Below are 16,695 nucleotides of genomic sequence, written 5' to 3'. Positions count from 1 at the left end.
CCCTTAGCGGTCCGTGGTTGTCAAAATTTTGACGGTGTGGGGTAGGGTTAATTGCCTAATTTCAATATACCTAAGTACCCACGTCGTCTAACTACTGGGGAAAACCACACCCTCGATGGACCTCGGGCGGAACGGGCCATTTACCGAGCCCGATCCGGGTGTAAACCGAGCGAGGATTACCAAGATCCGTCGGTCCAAATGAACAATTACAGCAACAAGGCCTCCCTAATTCCCAATACGAACCGTGCTAAACCAATGAAAGAAAGTGGCAGACAACAAGCTGGTACATTGAACAATCGGGGTTTATTTATAATGGGGCAGGGGAGCACAAAAAGAGCAGAGTTAAACCGACTATCAAGAAGGAATGCAAGTAATGCACAAGGCACTTAAACAATTGCTACTTATAGACTGGGCCCATAGACACACACGCGCACACCCAAAAGAAATGGTGGCCGTGGCCTTTATTTGGCCCTTCAGCTCGGGAGGGAAGGCGAGCTGAGGGCAAGAGTCTGCACTTACACCTGTCCGCCTCGTGCGGTCTGGTTGAGCTGGCTTGACGGGACTCGAACCCACCGCCCCAACGTAGCACCAGGGACGAGGGATAGAGTGACGGATGCCAGCCAGCACGAAGGCGGACAAGGCGACAGGCGATCAAGGCTGAAAAAGCTTCCACGGATCAGACGACACCAGGCTAGGCAGACCCAGACAGAATCATCGCCCCGACCATTCTTCGTTCCTCTCGTGAGGTGGGAGAGATTTCTTCCCTGGCCACTCGCCTCTTGATTGGACGGTTGCGTCGCACGATTCGCTGGCCGTCCCTCATTGAACAGGCCCACAGTAGGCGGGGCAACTCCCACCCTTCTAGGTGGAGTCCCGATCTGAGGCGATTGTAGCTCCGCCCACCTCCTCACCTCAGACCACGTGCGTAATGACAACCGGGTTGAGTGAGGGGCGGGGTGGGTTAGACGCTGGCTCCTTACCGATTGCCCAAAGAGGGAGTGGGCCCCGCCCACGGTTGTGTTCATCACACATGCGCATGAGGGAGGGCGATGGTGGAAGAAGCGAAGATGAATGTTGTTGTGGTTGATGTATAAATTCCAACTATAAAATAACTCGCAGCGCACATACACTTAATTAACCCATTAGACAGAAGGACGGGACCCTGACTATAAATACATACTGACTGTCTGTGTGCAGGAGGCTTTCATATCCGTAACAGTATCTCTATCTGCAGCGAGTGCCAAAGTTTACCTTGGCACATTCTGCAAAGTAAGGTTCCAGGTGAAGTGATTACCGATTCTATTGGAATTCATGCCAAGCTTTTCCCCCTGTTGGTACATAATCTGCAGAAACTATTATTTAAATGCTGCAGAATATAATCTCTCTATAACTCCACAGCAAGCACTCTGCAAGCAAACTAAGTGAGAACGGCCCAGTTTCTCCTTTCTCATGTTAGCTTTCACTGGCCATTCCTTTGGCACCCATTTCAATGAATTATATGTTGGCTGCCTCCTCCAGAGCAATGTACCCCAGAATTTCCCTATTCAAAGTAAAGTCTGTGGCTCAAAATGCTGCGGAGTCTATTGAAAATTCATCCAAATATTATTACAGATGAATTCACCATCTGAAGTGCATTGTGCATTGTACAATATGCTCTCCAGGCATATGAGTCTGTGCATTGAGGTAAGCTGGGAATCCAGTCTGACTTTGAACTTGACCATTCTGTTTAAGTTGAGATTTGCTGGTCAGTAACAGCAGAACTTCTGAGCTAATTTTTTTTTCAACAAAATAAATCTCTATGACAATAAAGTGCTAATCAGGGACTAAAAAGCATCCTTCTTCAACTGTGTAATAAATTATATTTTTAAATATAACAAATAACAGAGTGGAAAGCAGGGAAACACATGACACTCCAACAAAGGGGTAAAGGGACACAACAGAGGGATACTTGAAGGAAGGATTGATGAGGGAGGGGGAGAATGAAAGCAGGGGGAGAGGAGGAGGACATATGGAATGAACAAGCTGGATAGAAGCTCAAATAAATATGGGGCTGAAAGATGGTGAATATAAAACCAAGTTTGTTTTTTTAATTAACACCACAAGGGAAGGTTCAAGGCCAAAAACCAAGAAAAAAAAGTCTGGGGCAGCAAAAAGGGTCCTGGGTGAAAAAGCAAAGAAGGAAAATGGGAAATGTAATCATTTAATGAGATCTAGAGAGTTGATTCGTCACTTATATTGTTACAAGTTCATACAAGTCAGGAACACACTGCTGAGAAGATGATTCCAAAGAGAGGTAGTGTAGGGGAAGAAGGAAGAGGCATGCCAATTGGTATGGAGGGAAGGGAGGATAACACAGAAATGCTAACGAGTAGAAACTAGACAGGTATTATAAATATAGAGAAGAGGACGAATAGAAATTAGGAATTAAACAGAGCACTGACTGTGGAAGGCACAGAGACTTCAACAGAGCACCGACTGTGGTAGTGTGAGAAGAGGCACAGGAAAGAGACTGCTCGACGGTGGGCCAAATCTTGGAAACGGTGAGACAAAGTGTGATCGTTCATCAGGATGCCTTGGCTTGCATGCAATCCAGAATACCAATGACTGATGGAGGAGTGCCGCTCCAGACGTGGGAGCAGTATTCCATCACCAATCTTATTTGGGATTTGTAGAGGGTGAGAAGCTGATGAGAGTTGAAGTATATGCGAGCTCTGAAGAGAAAACCAAGTTTCTTGGAGGCAGATTTGGTGACTATTGAGGATGTCAGGCTGCCAGGAGAGATTGCTGGAGATGGTGACCCCAAGTATATTAATAGAGGATGGCTGGAGTTGAGAAGAGGTGGGGTGGCTGTGTTGATCTTGTTATATATGAGGAGGGTTTGAGTCTTCAACTGATTGAAAGAGACAGGGTTGTTGGAGCCCCATTGGGATCATGAGATTGAGATAATGATTTTTTAAGGCAACAGTTGAGAGGCAAGCAGCACCCAAGGGATTTGGAGGAGGTGAACAGGAATTTATGACTAGTTGAGGAATGGATGGGGTGGTGTCATTAGCAAAGCAATAGACAGGGTTGTTAGTCGCTGTGAGGTTATTGAGGAAAAGAAAAAAAGAGGAATGGCGAGCTTACAGAGCCTTGAGGGACACTAGAATGAATATGGTGGCAGTCAGAGAAGAGATAACAATGCAGACAGAGATAGATTGCTTAGCGAGTGAGCTGGACAAACCAGAGAGGAGCTAAGGCTGAATACCATACATTCGGAGCTTCACTCCAGTTTCTGTGAAGCCCTTTCTGTGAAGATCCTGTTAAAGACTCTTCTGATGTCCAGCACAACGACTCAACTTTCTCCAAAGTGCCCAAGAGCTGAACACCATTTATTGGCAATATTGGCCAGGGATCTCTGGTGGACCTGGCTTTGTGGAGGCCATATTGGTGGTCACTTAGGAGACAGCAATATTTAAGTTGGGTTAAAAGTTGTTTATTGATGAGAGACTTCATGACTTCTGAGATATTGGAGAACAATGCGATTGGATGTAAATTGAAGGGGATCAGACATGTTGCCCTTCTTCAAGACACAACAGCAAACATGGGCGTGCTTCCAGAAGGTTGGTTAAATACCTGTACAAGTAGAAGAGTTTGAAAAGCTTTGAGAAAATAGGATCAAGTTTGCGAATGCAATGTTTCATGACAACAGCAGGAATGCCATTTGTAGCAATGGCTTTGTTGATGACAATGGAGATAGTACAGGCATTATATGACATGACCTCACACAAATTGCAACAGAAACTCTTTCAACTGGTTTATTCTCATAAATATGTCCTGTATAACATGTCAAAAGTCCTAAGGAATCCACGTAGTGGAAACGATTGAAAAGTACTGAAATCGGTGATGGCATTTTTCTCCATTGCCGCCCATGTTAAAATAATGGATTTTTGCACGTCTGCTTGTCTGATGTCCATACAAAGGGTTCAGTACTATCCACAATCTACCAGAAACTTTGTTTTACATGAGATATGATATTGGGGGCAGTGCAGTGTATATTCAAAAGGAAATTCACAACAAATTGAAGAGATTTGCATTGTAAAAACGGTCAAGTTGAAAGTTGCAAAATGTGCAATCGGTGAAATTAATGTGTGGTTATTTGGCACAGTTACTGTACTTTAAAAATGAATACGCATGTTTTTTTTACATTATTGTAGTGCGATCACATCCTGAATAATGAGTGGCCCTCCAACATGTGCCATTTGTAAGGACCCTGCAGAGGGGGGCAGACAGCTACCATCCACACTTACTGAAAAGGGGAGTGACGCCATCAACCGAGCAAGTAAATCCAGAAATGATGACATTCATACATCACCTGGGGAACTGGTTCATCAAGTCTGCTGCAAGAAATATACAGGCCAACAACAAATAGCAAAAGCACTAAAGGAGAAAGAACAATAGCAAGTCGACAGGCATGTGCGGCTATGCTCAGCTGATGAGAAGGAGTTCCATTATGACAGAGACTGTCTGTTCTGTGGGAGGTCAGTGCATGTTGGGACCAAGAGGAAGAGTTCTGATTGGACTGTATTCCCAGTGAGGACAGTTGAGTTCAAGGATACGCTCTTGAAATCTTGCAATGAATCAGTGAAACTGAGGTTAAAAAAAAAAACTGGGTCGGCCACAAGACGAAGAAAGATTTAATACCCTTCTGGAAGTTGCGAACTTTCTCGAAGAAAATGATAATGAACAGATCACGATCAATGATCTTGTTAGCCGGATGAAACAATCGCAAAGGCTCAGAATGTCAAGCATATGGCCACACGCAAATGAAGTTCAAACTGAAGGAACAGTTTGGTGACAGAATCATCCACACCGAGATTAATGAGTAGCCAAATGTGGTTACCTTCAGAAGCACAGCCAAAGCGATCCTCCAGAACGTTTATGCTCACAGAAAAGCTGATCCCGAAACAGAGAAGAAGAGGATTGTTGAAACTGCTGCCAAACTTATCAAAATTGACGTCAAATCAGTGGAAACATACCATGATGTATATCCTGACTATGAATCGCTGAAGTCTGAAGAGGATGCCATCAACTTTCTTCCAGAAAGTCTCAGGGTTCTACTGAAAGGGTTGCTTGGGGGAAAAAAATTGCCGGCATGAAAACTGCCTCCATCGGACAAGCAATCATCCACGCGATCCTTGGGAGTGATACTACATCCTTCCTGTATGGCATTGGCAAAGGAGCTGCCATCAAGAAATTCACAACCAGTGATGACTTACGTGAGCAAGCTACAGTGTTTGACACACTGTCAGCTTCCACAGCAGATATTGTGGCAGCAGGAGAGAATGCTTTGGTCTGCCTGTACAATGGTAAGCCTGGGGAGGGACTCAACTCACTATGACACAAGCACTTTTGTGAGAAGGTGGCTACTACAACTTCTTATGTACAGCCACAGAGCCTACCACCTACCTCTGCAGCAGCAAATTACCACAGTCTCCGCGTGTACTACCAGGTGCAGCAGTGGAAGGGAACCGTGGATGAACTCCTGCCACCAGACTGGGGATGGAAAGAAAGTGATGGGGGGCTCATCCCTCTCCAAACTGACTTACCACCTGCTCCCCAGGAACTCCTGCAGGTCATCAGATGCAGTTGCAAGACAGATTGCAACAGTTGCAGTTCCAGCCTCAGGTGCACATGCAAGAAGCACGACATCGAGTGCTCTGTTGCATGCAGCAACTGCAAAGGATCAGGGTGTGCAAATTCATTTCAGACTGAATGTGATGACGATGACGATGATGAAACCAGTGGTTGAGTAACCAGACAACCTAAAATATTATGTTGCCTTATATAGTATAATATTAGTGTTGTTACTTTAAAATAATGTCTTCATAAGCACATGACTTTTTATCGTTACACATTATTGGTTGTGTTGAACATCAGTGCATGCACTATTAAAGTATATATGCCAGGCCATAATAAATGGATTTAAATCATTTAGAGGTCTTATCTGAAGGCACGGGTCATCTCAATAATAAAACCAGACCATCTTCCTATGAAAATATGTGTTTATTATTACATATATAGTTAGAGCATTGCTAAATATCCCATTATAAAGTAGCAAAAAGTGGTACCAGAGTACAGTTAAGACACATTTTGGAAAAATAAAATTAAAATTAAAAATAATTTTATAATTTTAATTTATAAAAAAAAATTCCACCACTTGGATTCATTAGGACTTTTTATATGTTATAGAGGACACATTTATGAATAATGAACAGTTATCAGATTTTTTGTTGCAATTTGTGTGAGGTTCAGTCCTTATTTGTCATATAATGCCTGGAGTAAGAGCAGGATCTGGCAAACCTTGTGAGTGAAAAAAGGAGTTGGATTTCGGAAAAACAGGAAGAGTTATCTTGGAGTCATACAGAGTAAAGTTTACTGCAAAATTAGAGGAAAGTTGTTGGTTCAATTTCCAGCTTTCCCAAGTTCAAAGCCATCAGGATTTTTGATGGTAGGAAAAGATGACTCAGAAATAGGAAAGTTGTTGGCTTTGGACTTAGGAAAGTTAGAAATTGAACCATCAGGATTTTTGATGGGAGGGAAAGATGACTCAGAAATTTGTGGAGACTTGTTTGGCTAAAGACCAGAAGGCACGACTGGGGAGAGAGGAGAGCTTGTCAGAGGGCTGCTGGATAAAGATGGCTTTGGTTACAAAGATGATGTACTTGCAGTTGTTGTGGGCAGCCACATAAGCACTACAATTATGATCTGAAAGGGAAACTTTTCTCACTTTGAAGAGGCCATTTTTTAAGGAAGCAAAAGAAGCACAATTATGGGAAGCACACTTGGAGGATGAGGCTTTTCAACATTCAGTTGAGTGGGGTATGTGCAGAGACATACCTATTAGAATGATTTCAGTAATTTGGTCTGCTCCAGTGGAAGGATCAGCAGACAAATAGGAGTCACACCTTTGGTAGTCCCCAAAATATTGGCAACGGTCCTCCCAGTTGGCAGAGTCAGAATGTAAAAGGATGCAGGCGGTAGATTAAGAATACTGATACTGCTGGAAGGGATGGTAATGAAGCATTGGTCAGAAGATCCAATCGGTGCAACAAGGATATTAGTGTAAAGATGAGGTTTAGCAGTGAGAAAAACATCCAGATTGCTGGAGCTGTTGCAGGAGCATTCAGGAATGTGGGTGGGTTTGGAGGTGAGCTTGCAGAGGTCGTAGAAGATAGCAAAGGCTTCGGATTAAGACACAGCCTGGTTGGTGTGCATAGAGTGGAAAAGCCAAAAGATGTTTTGGATGTTGAAATCCCCAGAACGATGATTTCAGAAGATGGAGAGGATTGTTGGATTTGTTAATGTAGATAGTGGATGAGGTCAAAGAGCTGCATAGTATTGTCAGACTTGTGAGAGGGTAAAGGTAGTTGATTAATACAGCATATGACATTGAGGAGGGAGTCTTTCAGCCAAATAATTTGAAAATAATGGTTGGAAAGCTCAAAATGGAGAAGGGAAATAGCATTTGAAGTGGATGTAGGTGCATATTGAAGCGGACATCGGGGCTTATGCTCGGTTTGGAGTAGAACCTGGTATACAATGTAGCCAGGGTACTGGAGGTGTTTAATGCAGATGGTTTCAGCAATCTGAGTCTCAGTAAGGAACCAGAGATGTGGCCTCTCAGTAAGGAACCAGAGATGTGGCCTCTCAGTAAGGAACCAGAGATGTGGCCTCTCAGTAAGGAACCAGAGATGATTGGAGCAGATGGTGGGTAGGTTTGGGGTTGGAAGGAAGACCTCGGATGTTGGCAAAGGATAGAGTGAATTGACTGGAGCAAGAAGCGGTGCCCCAAATGGTTGGCTTCCAGTATCATCTTGATTATTTTTGTTGTGCATAATGAGAGAAAAAAGTGAAAAGAGTGGGGGGGGGGGGCAAGGTGCTTCAAGGAGTTTTGCAGACAAACAAGGAGAATTCCAGATTGCAACAACAGTGCAAACTTGTGGCCTCAAAAGGACCTCCTAAAATCCCATGCTTGTGTGGCTCCGGTCACAAAATGGCAGATAAAAGGACACAAAATTATGCACCAGATGATGAGGCAGTCTCTCAGGGTGCTACACCCAGTTCCGGGCCTCTAGTTTTCTTGCGGAAGTCTGTGAGACCAATGACTGTAACACTAAACTCGAACAGACACTGCAGAACCAGAAATGCAACCCATAAGGCAGAAAGAAACCTCAAAAATCTGCAACCCGCCCCCCTCCAAAATTCGGCAGCCTGCTCCAAGAACTTGCAATCGAACCAATGTTCTGCAAAAGGCTCCCAGGGGACAAGTGGTGATACCTTGTCAGCTGTGAGCAAACCTACCACCTGAGGGTATGAAATGAAAATGGTGGAGAAAAAAAATTAAAGGTGTGCAAAGGAAAAAGAAAGAAAACACAATAATCTGGAAGGGAAGTGTTGGGCTTGCCCTGAGAAGGTGAACAGTCATTTTGCAGCCCTGGAGAGAATGTGATTAAATATACTGAGGAAGTTGGTTACAAAGCTCAGAGAAATGAGAAAAGAGACAAATAAGTGTTGGTGAGCAGTGAACCTAGAGTTTAGGAGTTTCACTAGAAGTGGGCCACTGGCAAAATGTATGCACCCTGATGAACCTGGGATGGGGGGGGGCTGGAAGAGGGCAAAACCATAAAGGAAGCTGGCCGTCAAAATTCTCCAATGTGGGAGTTACAGGCCCAACGATTCAGCTTTGTCATGGGAGATTCCAATGATCTCACAGACCTTGATCATGTGAAATAGGTGAGGTCGGGGCACCATCGCTAAAGAGAGAACAATATTCCATCTTGCTGCAGCTAAAACCCTTGTACTTTACGAGAAGTTTGGAATTGCCAAGAAAAGACTTGACACGATGGTGGATGCCCAGTCAGTAGCTGTCTTTACATGCCAATTCTGATATGTGGTTCTCGAAGAGAATTAATGGCTGATGGTAAGGCCCAAACATTTGAGGGACTAAACTTCTTCAAGAGATTTGTTAAGAAAGCAGATTGGAGGAAGCCATGTAAGGAGGTGGCCTTGAATACCATAGGCTGAGAGTTTGAAGAACAAGGCTGGATACGAGACAGTGTGAAATGATATATATATATATATATATATATATATATATATATATATATATATATATATCTATATATCTATATATATATATATATATATATATCGAGAGAAATTCATCTCATGATCAAGCCGGCAGGGAAAACAGGCAAGCACTAATAATTTGTAAGTCTGAAAAATATGCAAGGACAAACAGTTACTGGAACAGGTGGATCCAGCCTTGAGTCACATCACCAATGTGAAAGTTCAGCACAACATACCATGTTAGTGATGAAAATGAATACAATAACCACACATGGTGGAAGGAAACGCATAAATACATACAGCCAAGCAACATGGGGGATAATTTTATTTGGTGGGGAAAAGAGCCAGTTTAAAGCAAGCATTTTATTTTTTTCTCAATAATATATCTGAGAGAGGGAAGGATAGCAATCCAAAGGGGGACAAGGTAAGTGAGGGATGGGATACATATACAGTATGTAAAGGCTAAGGTTAGAGGAACAAGGATTGGTGGGGAGGAGAGGGGTGGGTGAACACAAATAAAATACACATGAAAATAACTTAATGTGAAATCTTTGTATGCCTCTCAATTCTAGATATACATGAACAATTCTTTGGAGGCCGTGTCAAGCTTGGACATAAAGCGGCCCATTGAGATGCACCTGAACGTGAGCAAGTTACATGATGGCTCACATGTACTGCACCTCATACCTGCTCTTACTGCACTGGATGGCCACGTCCGCTATGCTATCACTTCGGGAAATCAGGATGGTTGCTTCAGTTTAGCATGGCATGACGGCGCTGCCTCATTGCGGATTATAAAGGCCAAAGCTGAAGCATCACGTCCAGGTTCACAGCAGCTCGAACTGGCCGCAGCACCTGCCTATCATGGTCCAGCTTTGCGTCGCTTACATGCTGCGCATGAAAGAGACTATCTAGAAGGAGAGCTTGGTCGAAAATTGCGTTTGAAATTACTTGTACATCTGCACTGATTGTATTTTCCTTTTAGCCATTTCCTACTCCCAGGAATCCTCAATTAGTCCCATCCTAATTGCCCTCATCTTCTTTTTTTATTGTGAAGTACACCTTGCTTTCCTCTTGAATTCTTAAACAAGACATTAATATTTACTTCCTCCCTTTGTTTCTTCCCTTGTTTCGACTTATCACCTTCTTCTATTGTCCTTTTCTTTGTTCGACTTTGTCTGTATGTAAGTTATCTGAGACCCTGTGGAATTCAGAGGAAATCTTCCTTCTTGTGTGGCTTAGCTTTAGTGTGGTTGTTTCACCAAAGAATGTGCTTTATAAGGTGCACTGTGGGTATTCTGCATTATGAAATGAGGCTTTTTGCACAGGGAGTGTAACAGGTTATTAAATATGCTTACTTACGTTCCTTAACTTCTGAGCGATGCAATTTGGGTGTTGTTAAGCATGCCTTCTTTTTTTCTTTTTTCTTTTCTTTTACTTCTGAAGCATGTTATTGAAGTATAAAACAAGTTTAGTTCAAAGTTTGCACCCTTAAAAAGCAAAAGGAACTTGAACGTTGTTTCTTTCACAGTTAACAACTCGAAAGAGAAAAAGGTTTAATGCAATAATTTTAGATGGTTAAATGCAATAAATAATTTTCAGACCTTGACAAAAAGTACTGATATTGTTATTGATTTTAGTTCTCAAAAATTTTTTTTGCCAAGTATGTTGGTCTGTAGCATTTGTCTGTCTGTCTGTCTGTTTGTCACACGATTTTTGGCCAAAGTTTTCAAGCAATCGTTCTGAAATTTTTTTTCATGTGTAGATGACTGGCCAAGGACAGCAAAGCTTAATTTTGGTGAAGATCCTTATCTGGATCTAGATACGAGAATTATTTAATTTTTAAGTGATTCTTCACCATTGAAAGATGGAGCTAAAAACGATATTGCATGACATCTCAAAAAGTTGTGGACGGATTTGGATTAATCTTGGTGGACATGTTGGGTGTGTGACAGCAATTAGTTGATTCGATTTTTGTGAATATCCGAATCCAGATCCGGATCCAAGAGTTTTTCAAGTGATTCTTCACCACTGAAATGGGGCCAAAAACTATTTATCGCATGAGATCTCAAAAAGTTGTGGACGAGATATGACAAATCGAGGTGGATGGGTTGGTTAGGTGACAAGAACAAGCCAATTCAATTTTGGTTGAGGTCCGAATTCAGATCCGACCTATCAGTGGCATACAAATTGTAAGCTATTCAGCCTGGTGGAGGTATGTGCTCCACCGAGTGCCATTCCGTTTTGCCAAGTGTCACTCTATGAGTGATTTTTCATTTGTCTTTTTGCTGGTATGAAATACTGTGACCCTAATTCGTTTCCACCTTTATTTTCCAAATAGTGTATTGAAGAGACATATTGCTTTTTAAATTCTCAATAACATGCCTGCCTTCCAAAGAATTTCAGGGTTTGGGATCAGTTTGAACTGGAGGCCCCTTTTGGTGGACACAAAACATCAGTAACAAAATAAAAAGTCAATATTCTAAACTACCTTTACTTTTCAAGTATTGTGAGTTTGTGTAAAAAATTGTGGGATTAGTGAAGTTCAGTTCTTAAATAAAAAATATACATCATGTTGATCAATGAAAGTAAATTAACGCAATATTTGAAATTCCAAATCAGCATTTCTAAATTATGCTGTTTCTCAAAATAATGAATACACCAACTGGGAATCGGGTAAACCAGTTGAACTTTTTACTGCACAAAGAATATCGATGCATTCGCATCTGTGCATAACACATTTTTGGCAAGATGCTGATTTTTTAATTACCTTGGAGGAAAACATCTTGTCTTGATGTACACTTGTACATCATTATGAGCTCACATATTTCAAATGGCGTAACATCTATTTTCCATTTCTGAACAGATTCAAACATAGTAAAGTGAATGGATGGGCTTACATCCTATGTCTTCGGTGACTTTAAGTTATAAATGCAAACCAGTGATGCAGCACTGTGTAAGACGTACAATTTATAATATGGATTGATATAAAAGACTTACATTTTGAAATGGTGCTAAAAATAAGTGGTTTGTTTAGAGTTGTATTGTATTGCCATAACTTCAATGAGCAATTAAATCAAGAAGTGGTTCTTGTTTGCATACAATTAACGTTTTCACTATGAATGCATAATCTGCACGTATATCAAAAAACACAATGTAAAATATTTTAATGTGATTAATAGAATTACTCTGTTGGAACTTGAAGTTATTGTTATAAACCTACTTTTTAAAATATGTTGTTCTTCAGGGTTATCTTATTTTCACAACATTTGAAATTGCATTTATGTAATGATGAAGTGTAATGGACAAAATATGTGTATAATAACAGTGTTGCAAAGTCATATATGAGAATAGTTCAGCAAAAAAAAAAAAATAATTGGGTTGTCTTATAAAATAAGAGAAGGGCTTTCCTCTCTTTATCAATTGCACACCAGCCTCTTACAGTTAAAGATCACCAAGAGTACATTGTTTGTGCTTTTTAATTGTTAAATATTCTGACTAATAAAAACCAAAAGAAAATCTTTTGTTTGTTGGATTTGTACAAATTTTTGTGAGAAAGAGCAAAAAAAGTTCTTAGAGTTAATAAGTCAAAATCCCTTTACTCTTTTCTTCCACTACGACCCTCCACCTTGCCCCCTCTTCCCTCACTCGTCATGTCACTGTAAAACATGAAAATAGTGCATTTAGAAAACTCTTTTGGAAATGTTATTGTTAAATGGGGTTTTTATTTAACTACTGGTCATTGTGTTGGTTATGATTGGTTTATGACACCTTGTTACTTTTTATAGTTTTTCGTACCATCGTATAAAAATGAATAATATTTGTGTAATTTGGTATTAAAGCATACTCACATGGAGTCAACAGGACTTTGATTAAGGTATACTGCACTCAATGCGTGAGAAGTAAGTAGAAGCTGACATTTTGGGTGTTACCCCTTTGCTGAAGCATTAACCTTTCATCCTCTTTTGATCCGATGATGGGTGAATGCCTGAAACATCACATGCTCCTTAATCCTTAAAGCAGTGAGCATACCTTAATCAACGTCCTCTCAATTCCATTGCTTGTTCTACTTGTCTGCCAATGCAGATCGATGCTAGCCTTTACCAGCAAGACTATTTCTTCATCATATTGTGGAAGCATAGCGATAACATATTAAATTGGAACCAGCAGAAAAGGAAGTTGAAACTGCACTGGTAAAAGCAATAATTTAATGCAGGAGATATACAATACTCAGCTCCAAAGTTTCCAGATGGTAACCACATTCCAGAAGCATTCTGCAAGAGTGAGATAACTTTACAAGGTCTCTCCTAAAGTATTCTTCAAAGTGGACACATAAATGAAGCCCATTAGCCAGGTAAACAATGACCTAATAAACGATGCCACCGATCGACCAAGGATTCAGAATGTTTTTTGAAATTGAGTGTGCTTGGAGCAATGGAGCACAGACAGAGTGCAGAAAGTGGTTGAGGATCGTTGCTTAGAGAGGTTGGTTTGAATGAAGACGTTGGTGTTGGGGAGCAGAGAGACAAGCTGGGACAACAAGAATTTGCATCTGCACATGTGTGATGGAGCATAATGCAGGTTTGGCTTAAATGTCTGGAATGGTGCCAACGTTCAATCGGAGCCATGTTGTTCTGTGCATATGTGAGCTTTTGCAGTGGGACCGCTGGTCAACCATATGCCAGTACTCCCAGTTGGCCATTGCACATAGGGGTACATGTCTCTCAAATACAGTCTCCATGAAACAAGAATGGGGATTACTTGAAATCAATTTATATGAGTTCCAAATATGTATCTGAACAGAATCGCCTTATCCCCACGTACATTATCACAAATGTGCTTGTAAATTCTGTGCTCGTAAATTTTAAATGAGCACTTCATGAAAACCCATAGAAAGAAATCGTAAATGGCTTAACATGGAAACCATACTTGTTACAAAATGCTATATTTGAATAGTTTAATTGCTGTGTAAGTGGTTGGAAGTACTTTTGTACTTTATATATAACATAACCTGGCCAAAACTCAACCAAATTCATTTTGTATGACAAAAAAATTGTTTTGTTTTTGTCAAAAATGGGATGAATATGAAAATATTTCGTTTGACAAAGTGTAAGAAATGTATGAGGCTTGAATGCAAATTCAATTATCAAGACTTATAAGTTGGGAACATGTAACCTGAAAGTTGTTCAACGTTTTTATATTTAAAGGGTGATCAAATTCCATGTCAAAATACTGTATAAGTGAATAATTTTGTATACAGACATTTTGTCATTTGGAGCCGGAGGGACATTTTGCTTCTCCACTTTTCTTTATTTTTGTGGTTCACCAATTTCTCCCCGACAAGTGTGATGCAGTTGGAGGCCAAGGTGGTGTTATTGGTTGATTACTACTAATCAGCGAATTCATGACTAGAGTAGCATTTTACAGTGTCTGCAGATGGTAATTTGTGTCTGGTATGTGCAGTGTTGTAGGTGCTCGTTTCTTTGCATGTTGATAGTCATCTTCCGCATCAGTAGAGCTTTCAGCAGATATGAAGTTATCAACCAGATCCTTTGCGAGATCTTCTGCCAAAAGGGTTTCAGAATAAACTATATTGCTTATTTGGTGGTTGGTTGGTGTCAGAAAGACGACCGAGGGAAAAGTTTTCTGTACTCGTAGCCTTTTCTTCGGGTTACGTGTCTGATATGGAGCATCGATGCCTTCCACTTGCTTAATTGTTTGTATGAAGAGCTTGTTCAGTGTGGCTAATGTAAGAATCTCCATTTTACCTCATAGTCATACTCATTATGTCATCAGAATTATTTGTGGGCATCCATGTATCCTGTCTGGATTGAAGTAATGGCGAGGCAGGCTTGCTAAGGCCGAGGACACATTTGCTCGACGGCGAGGATACGGCGGCTGTACGCCCTCTGAATTGACAGAAATGTGTGGTGGCCGCAGAGAAACTGAGGTGGCTTAAGGGAGGCCCTACGCTGTTTGGCTATATTTTACAGGCCAAAGGAGCGCCGTGGAATTATAGCGTGGAGTTATAACTTTTTTCATTTATACGTTTGCCGTAGCAATTTGACGAGCCAAGCTATGACGTAGATGTGTTCCACGTCGACCGGATGTAGGGCATACGGTGGGCTTGCGTTATTCGTGCGGCTGCCGTAAGCTCTTCTCAATGAAAAATGAATTTTCCGAACCCCCAAAAAATTACGACGGCCGCACTATTTCCACAGTCGCCGTACGGTGGCCTTGCAGTCTGTGTGCAATGCAGGGTCGACGCAAGGTTCCCCTACGCCCGCCGTGCACCTACGTACGGCCTCCGTGGAAGTCTGCGTCGACTGTGCGTCCACCGTGCGCGACCGCTAGAGATCGGAGTATAGGTGTTTGCCTATACAGTGGTGCCCCCAGAATCCCAATTGAATTCGTTCCAGGAGGCTGTGAAGAATTGCAAAAAGTTCGGATTCCAAAAATATTTTCCCAATAAGAAATAATGGAGTGAATTAATCTCTTCGTGGACCCAAAGAAAACCCACTTTCAAGACACTTTCAACTGAAATTACCCATGTTTAAGGTAAAATAAGATGAGTAAATGACCTTCGGTATTGGATGTAAACTGGTACAATCACCACATCCAAAGGTCCACACAGGCTCGTGCTCCGGCCTGGGTTCCGATCGCTCGCGCACTCTGCGAGAGCGCTGCCCCCAGGGCAGCTCATCAAACATGATGCCCGCAGAACCACAATCACTTTCATCAAACGCATCGGCCTGACGTAATCATGGATATTCCAAATTACAACTGGTTTTGCTGTGAAATTCAATCCTTGCCCGACAGTCCGTCACACCACGTGATCGGATTGCTTTTTTGTTATTAATTAAAACACAAGATGATTAAAAAAAAACATCTCAAGGTGAAAACACGAGGTAAGGCCTAAGTCACATTTGGCTCGGCGGCCGGAGGGTCTACAAAATGTACGGGCACTAGCAATTATAAAGCGGCCGCAGTATTTCCACGGTCACACAATGTAGCAGTCACATAATTATGTTTCTAGCAGCGTCTCGCGTAGTGAACGCTGCTCATCGAGAGCTCGGCGTATTCTTCTTCTTCTTCTTCTTCTTCTTCTTCTTTTTTGGTTGAGGGTTTAATGGCGCTGTCAGAGCCAGGAGGCTCTATCCACGCAACGCACCAGAATCTGATCAAACTCGCCTACAGCCATAGCCCTTCAAAGGCAGATACATTTTAAATGGGTCTCCCACATTGGTTCAGGAATTTTAATACCACCTTACAGAGTTGAGGGTGCTTCCAGTTCATCAGCCGCAACATCACCTGCAGTTCCAACACCCTTATCCCCATAACTCTTATACACCATATGAGACGCTGCCTCGATTCCCCAGAGAGAGGGCAATTTAGAAATAAGTGGTTTAAATCTTCAGGTTTTCTGCACACATCACAGAACCCCGTTGGGTGACATCCAATTCTATGGAGGTATGCATTTAAGCGACAGTGCCCGAGTCTTACTCTACAAAGCACTACCTGATTCCTCCGGGAGAGCCCGGGGAGCTTAACAAGCGGAACCACCTCCGACTGCACCTTGTGAAA

General features: G+C 41.8%; 1 protein-coding gene across 1 annotated transcript in view; it reads left to right on the top strand.

The window, feature by feature from the left end:
- LOC147015483 (fibrillin-2-like) overlaps nucleotides 1-12,630 on the top strand; it is a 269,758-nt gene extending 257,128 nt beyond the window's left edge. The window contains exon 64 of the mRNA XM_085850274.1: nucleotides 9,684-12,630. Within this exon, the coding sequence (XP_085706400.1) occupies nucleotides 9,684-10,079 (396 nt within the window). The 3' untranslated portion in view covers nucleotides 10,080-12,630. The remainder of the gene's footprint in view (nucleotides 1-9,683) is intronic.
- Nucleotides 12,631-16,695: the final 4,065 nt, after the last annotated feature.

Source organism: Eptatretus burgeri, chromosome 12 (genome assembly GCF_056783735.1).
Source record: "Eptatretus burgeri isolate ZD-2024b chromosome 12, Ebu_testis_v1, whole genome shotgun sequence".
NCBI lineage: Eukaryota > Metazoa > Chordata > Myxini > Myxiniformes > Myxinidae > Eptatretus > Eptatretus burgeri.
The sequence above is the reverse complement of the archived record's forward strand: the minus strand, read 5'-3'. Positions and strand labels throughout refer to the sequence as shown.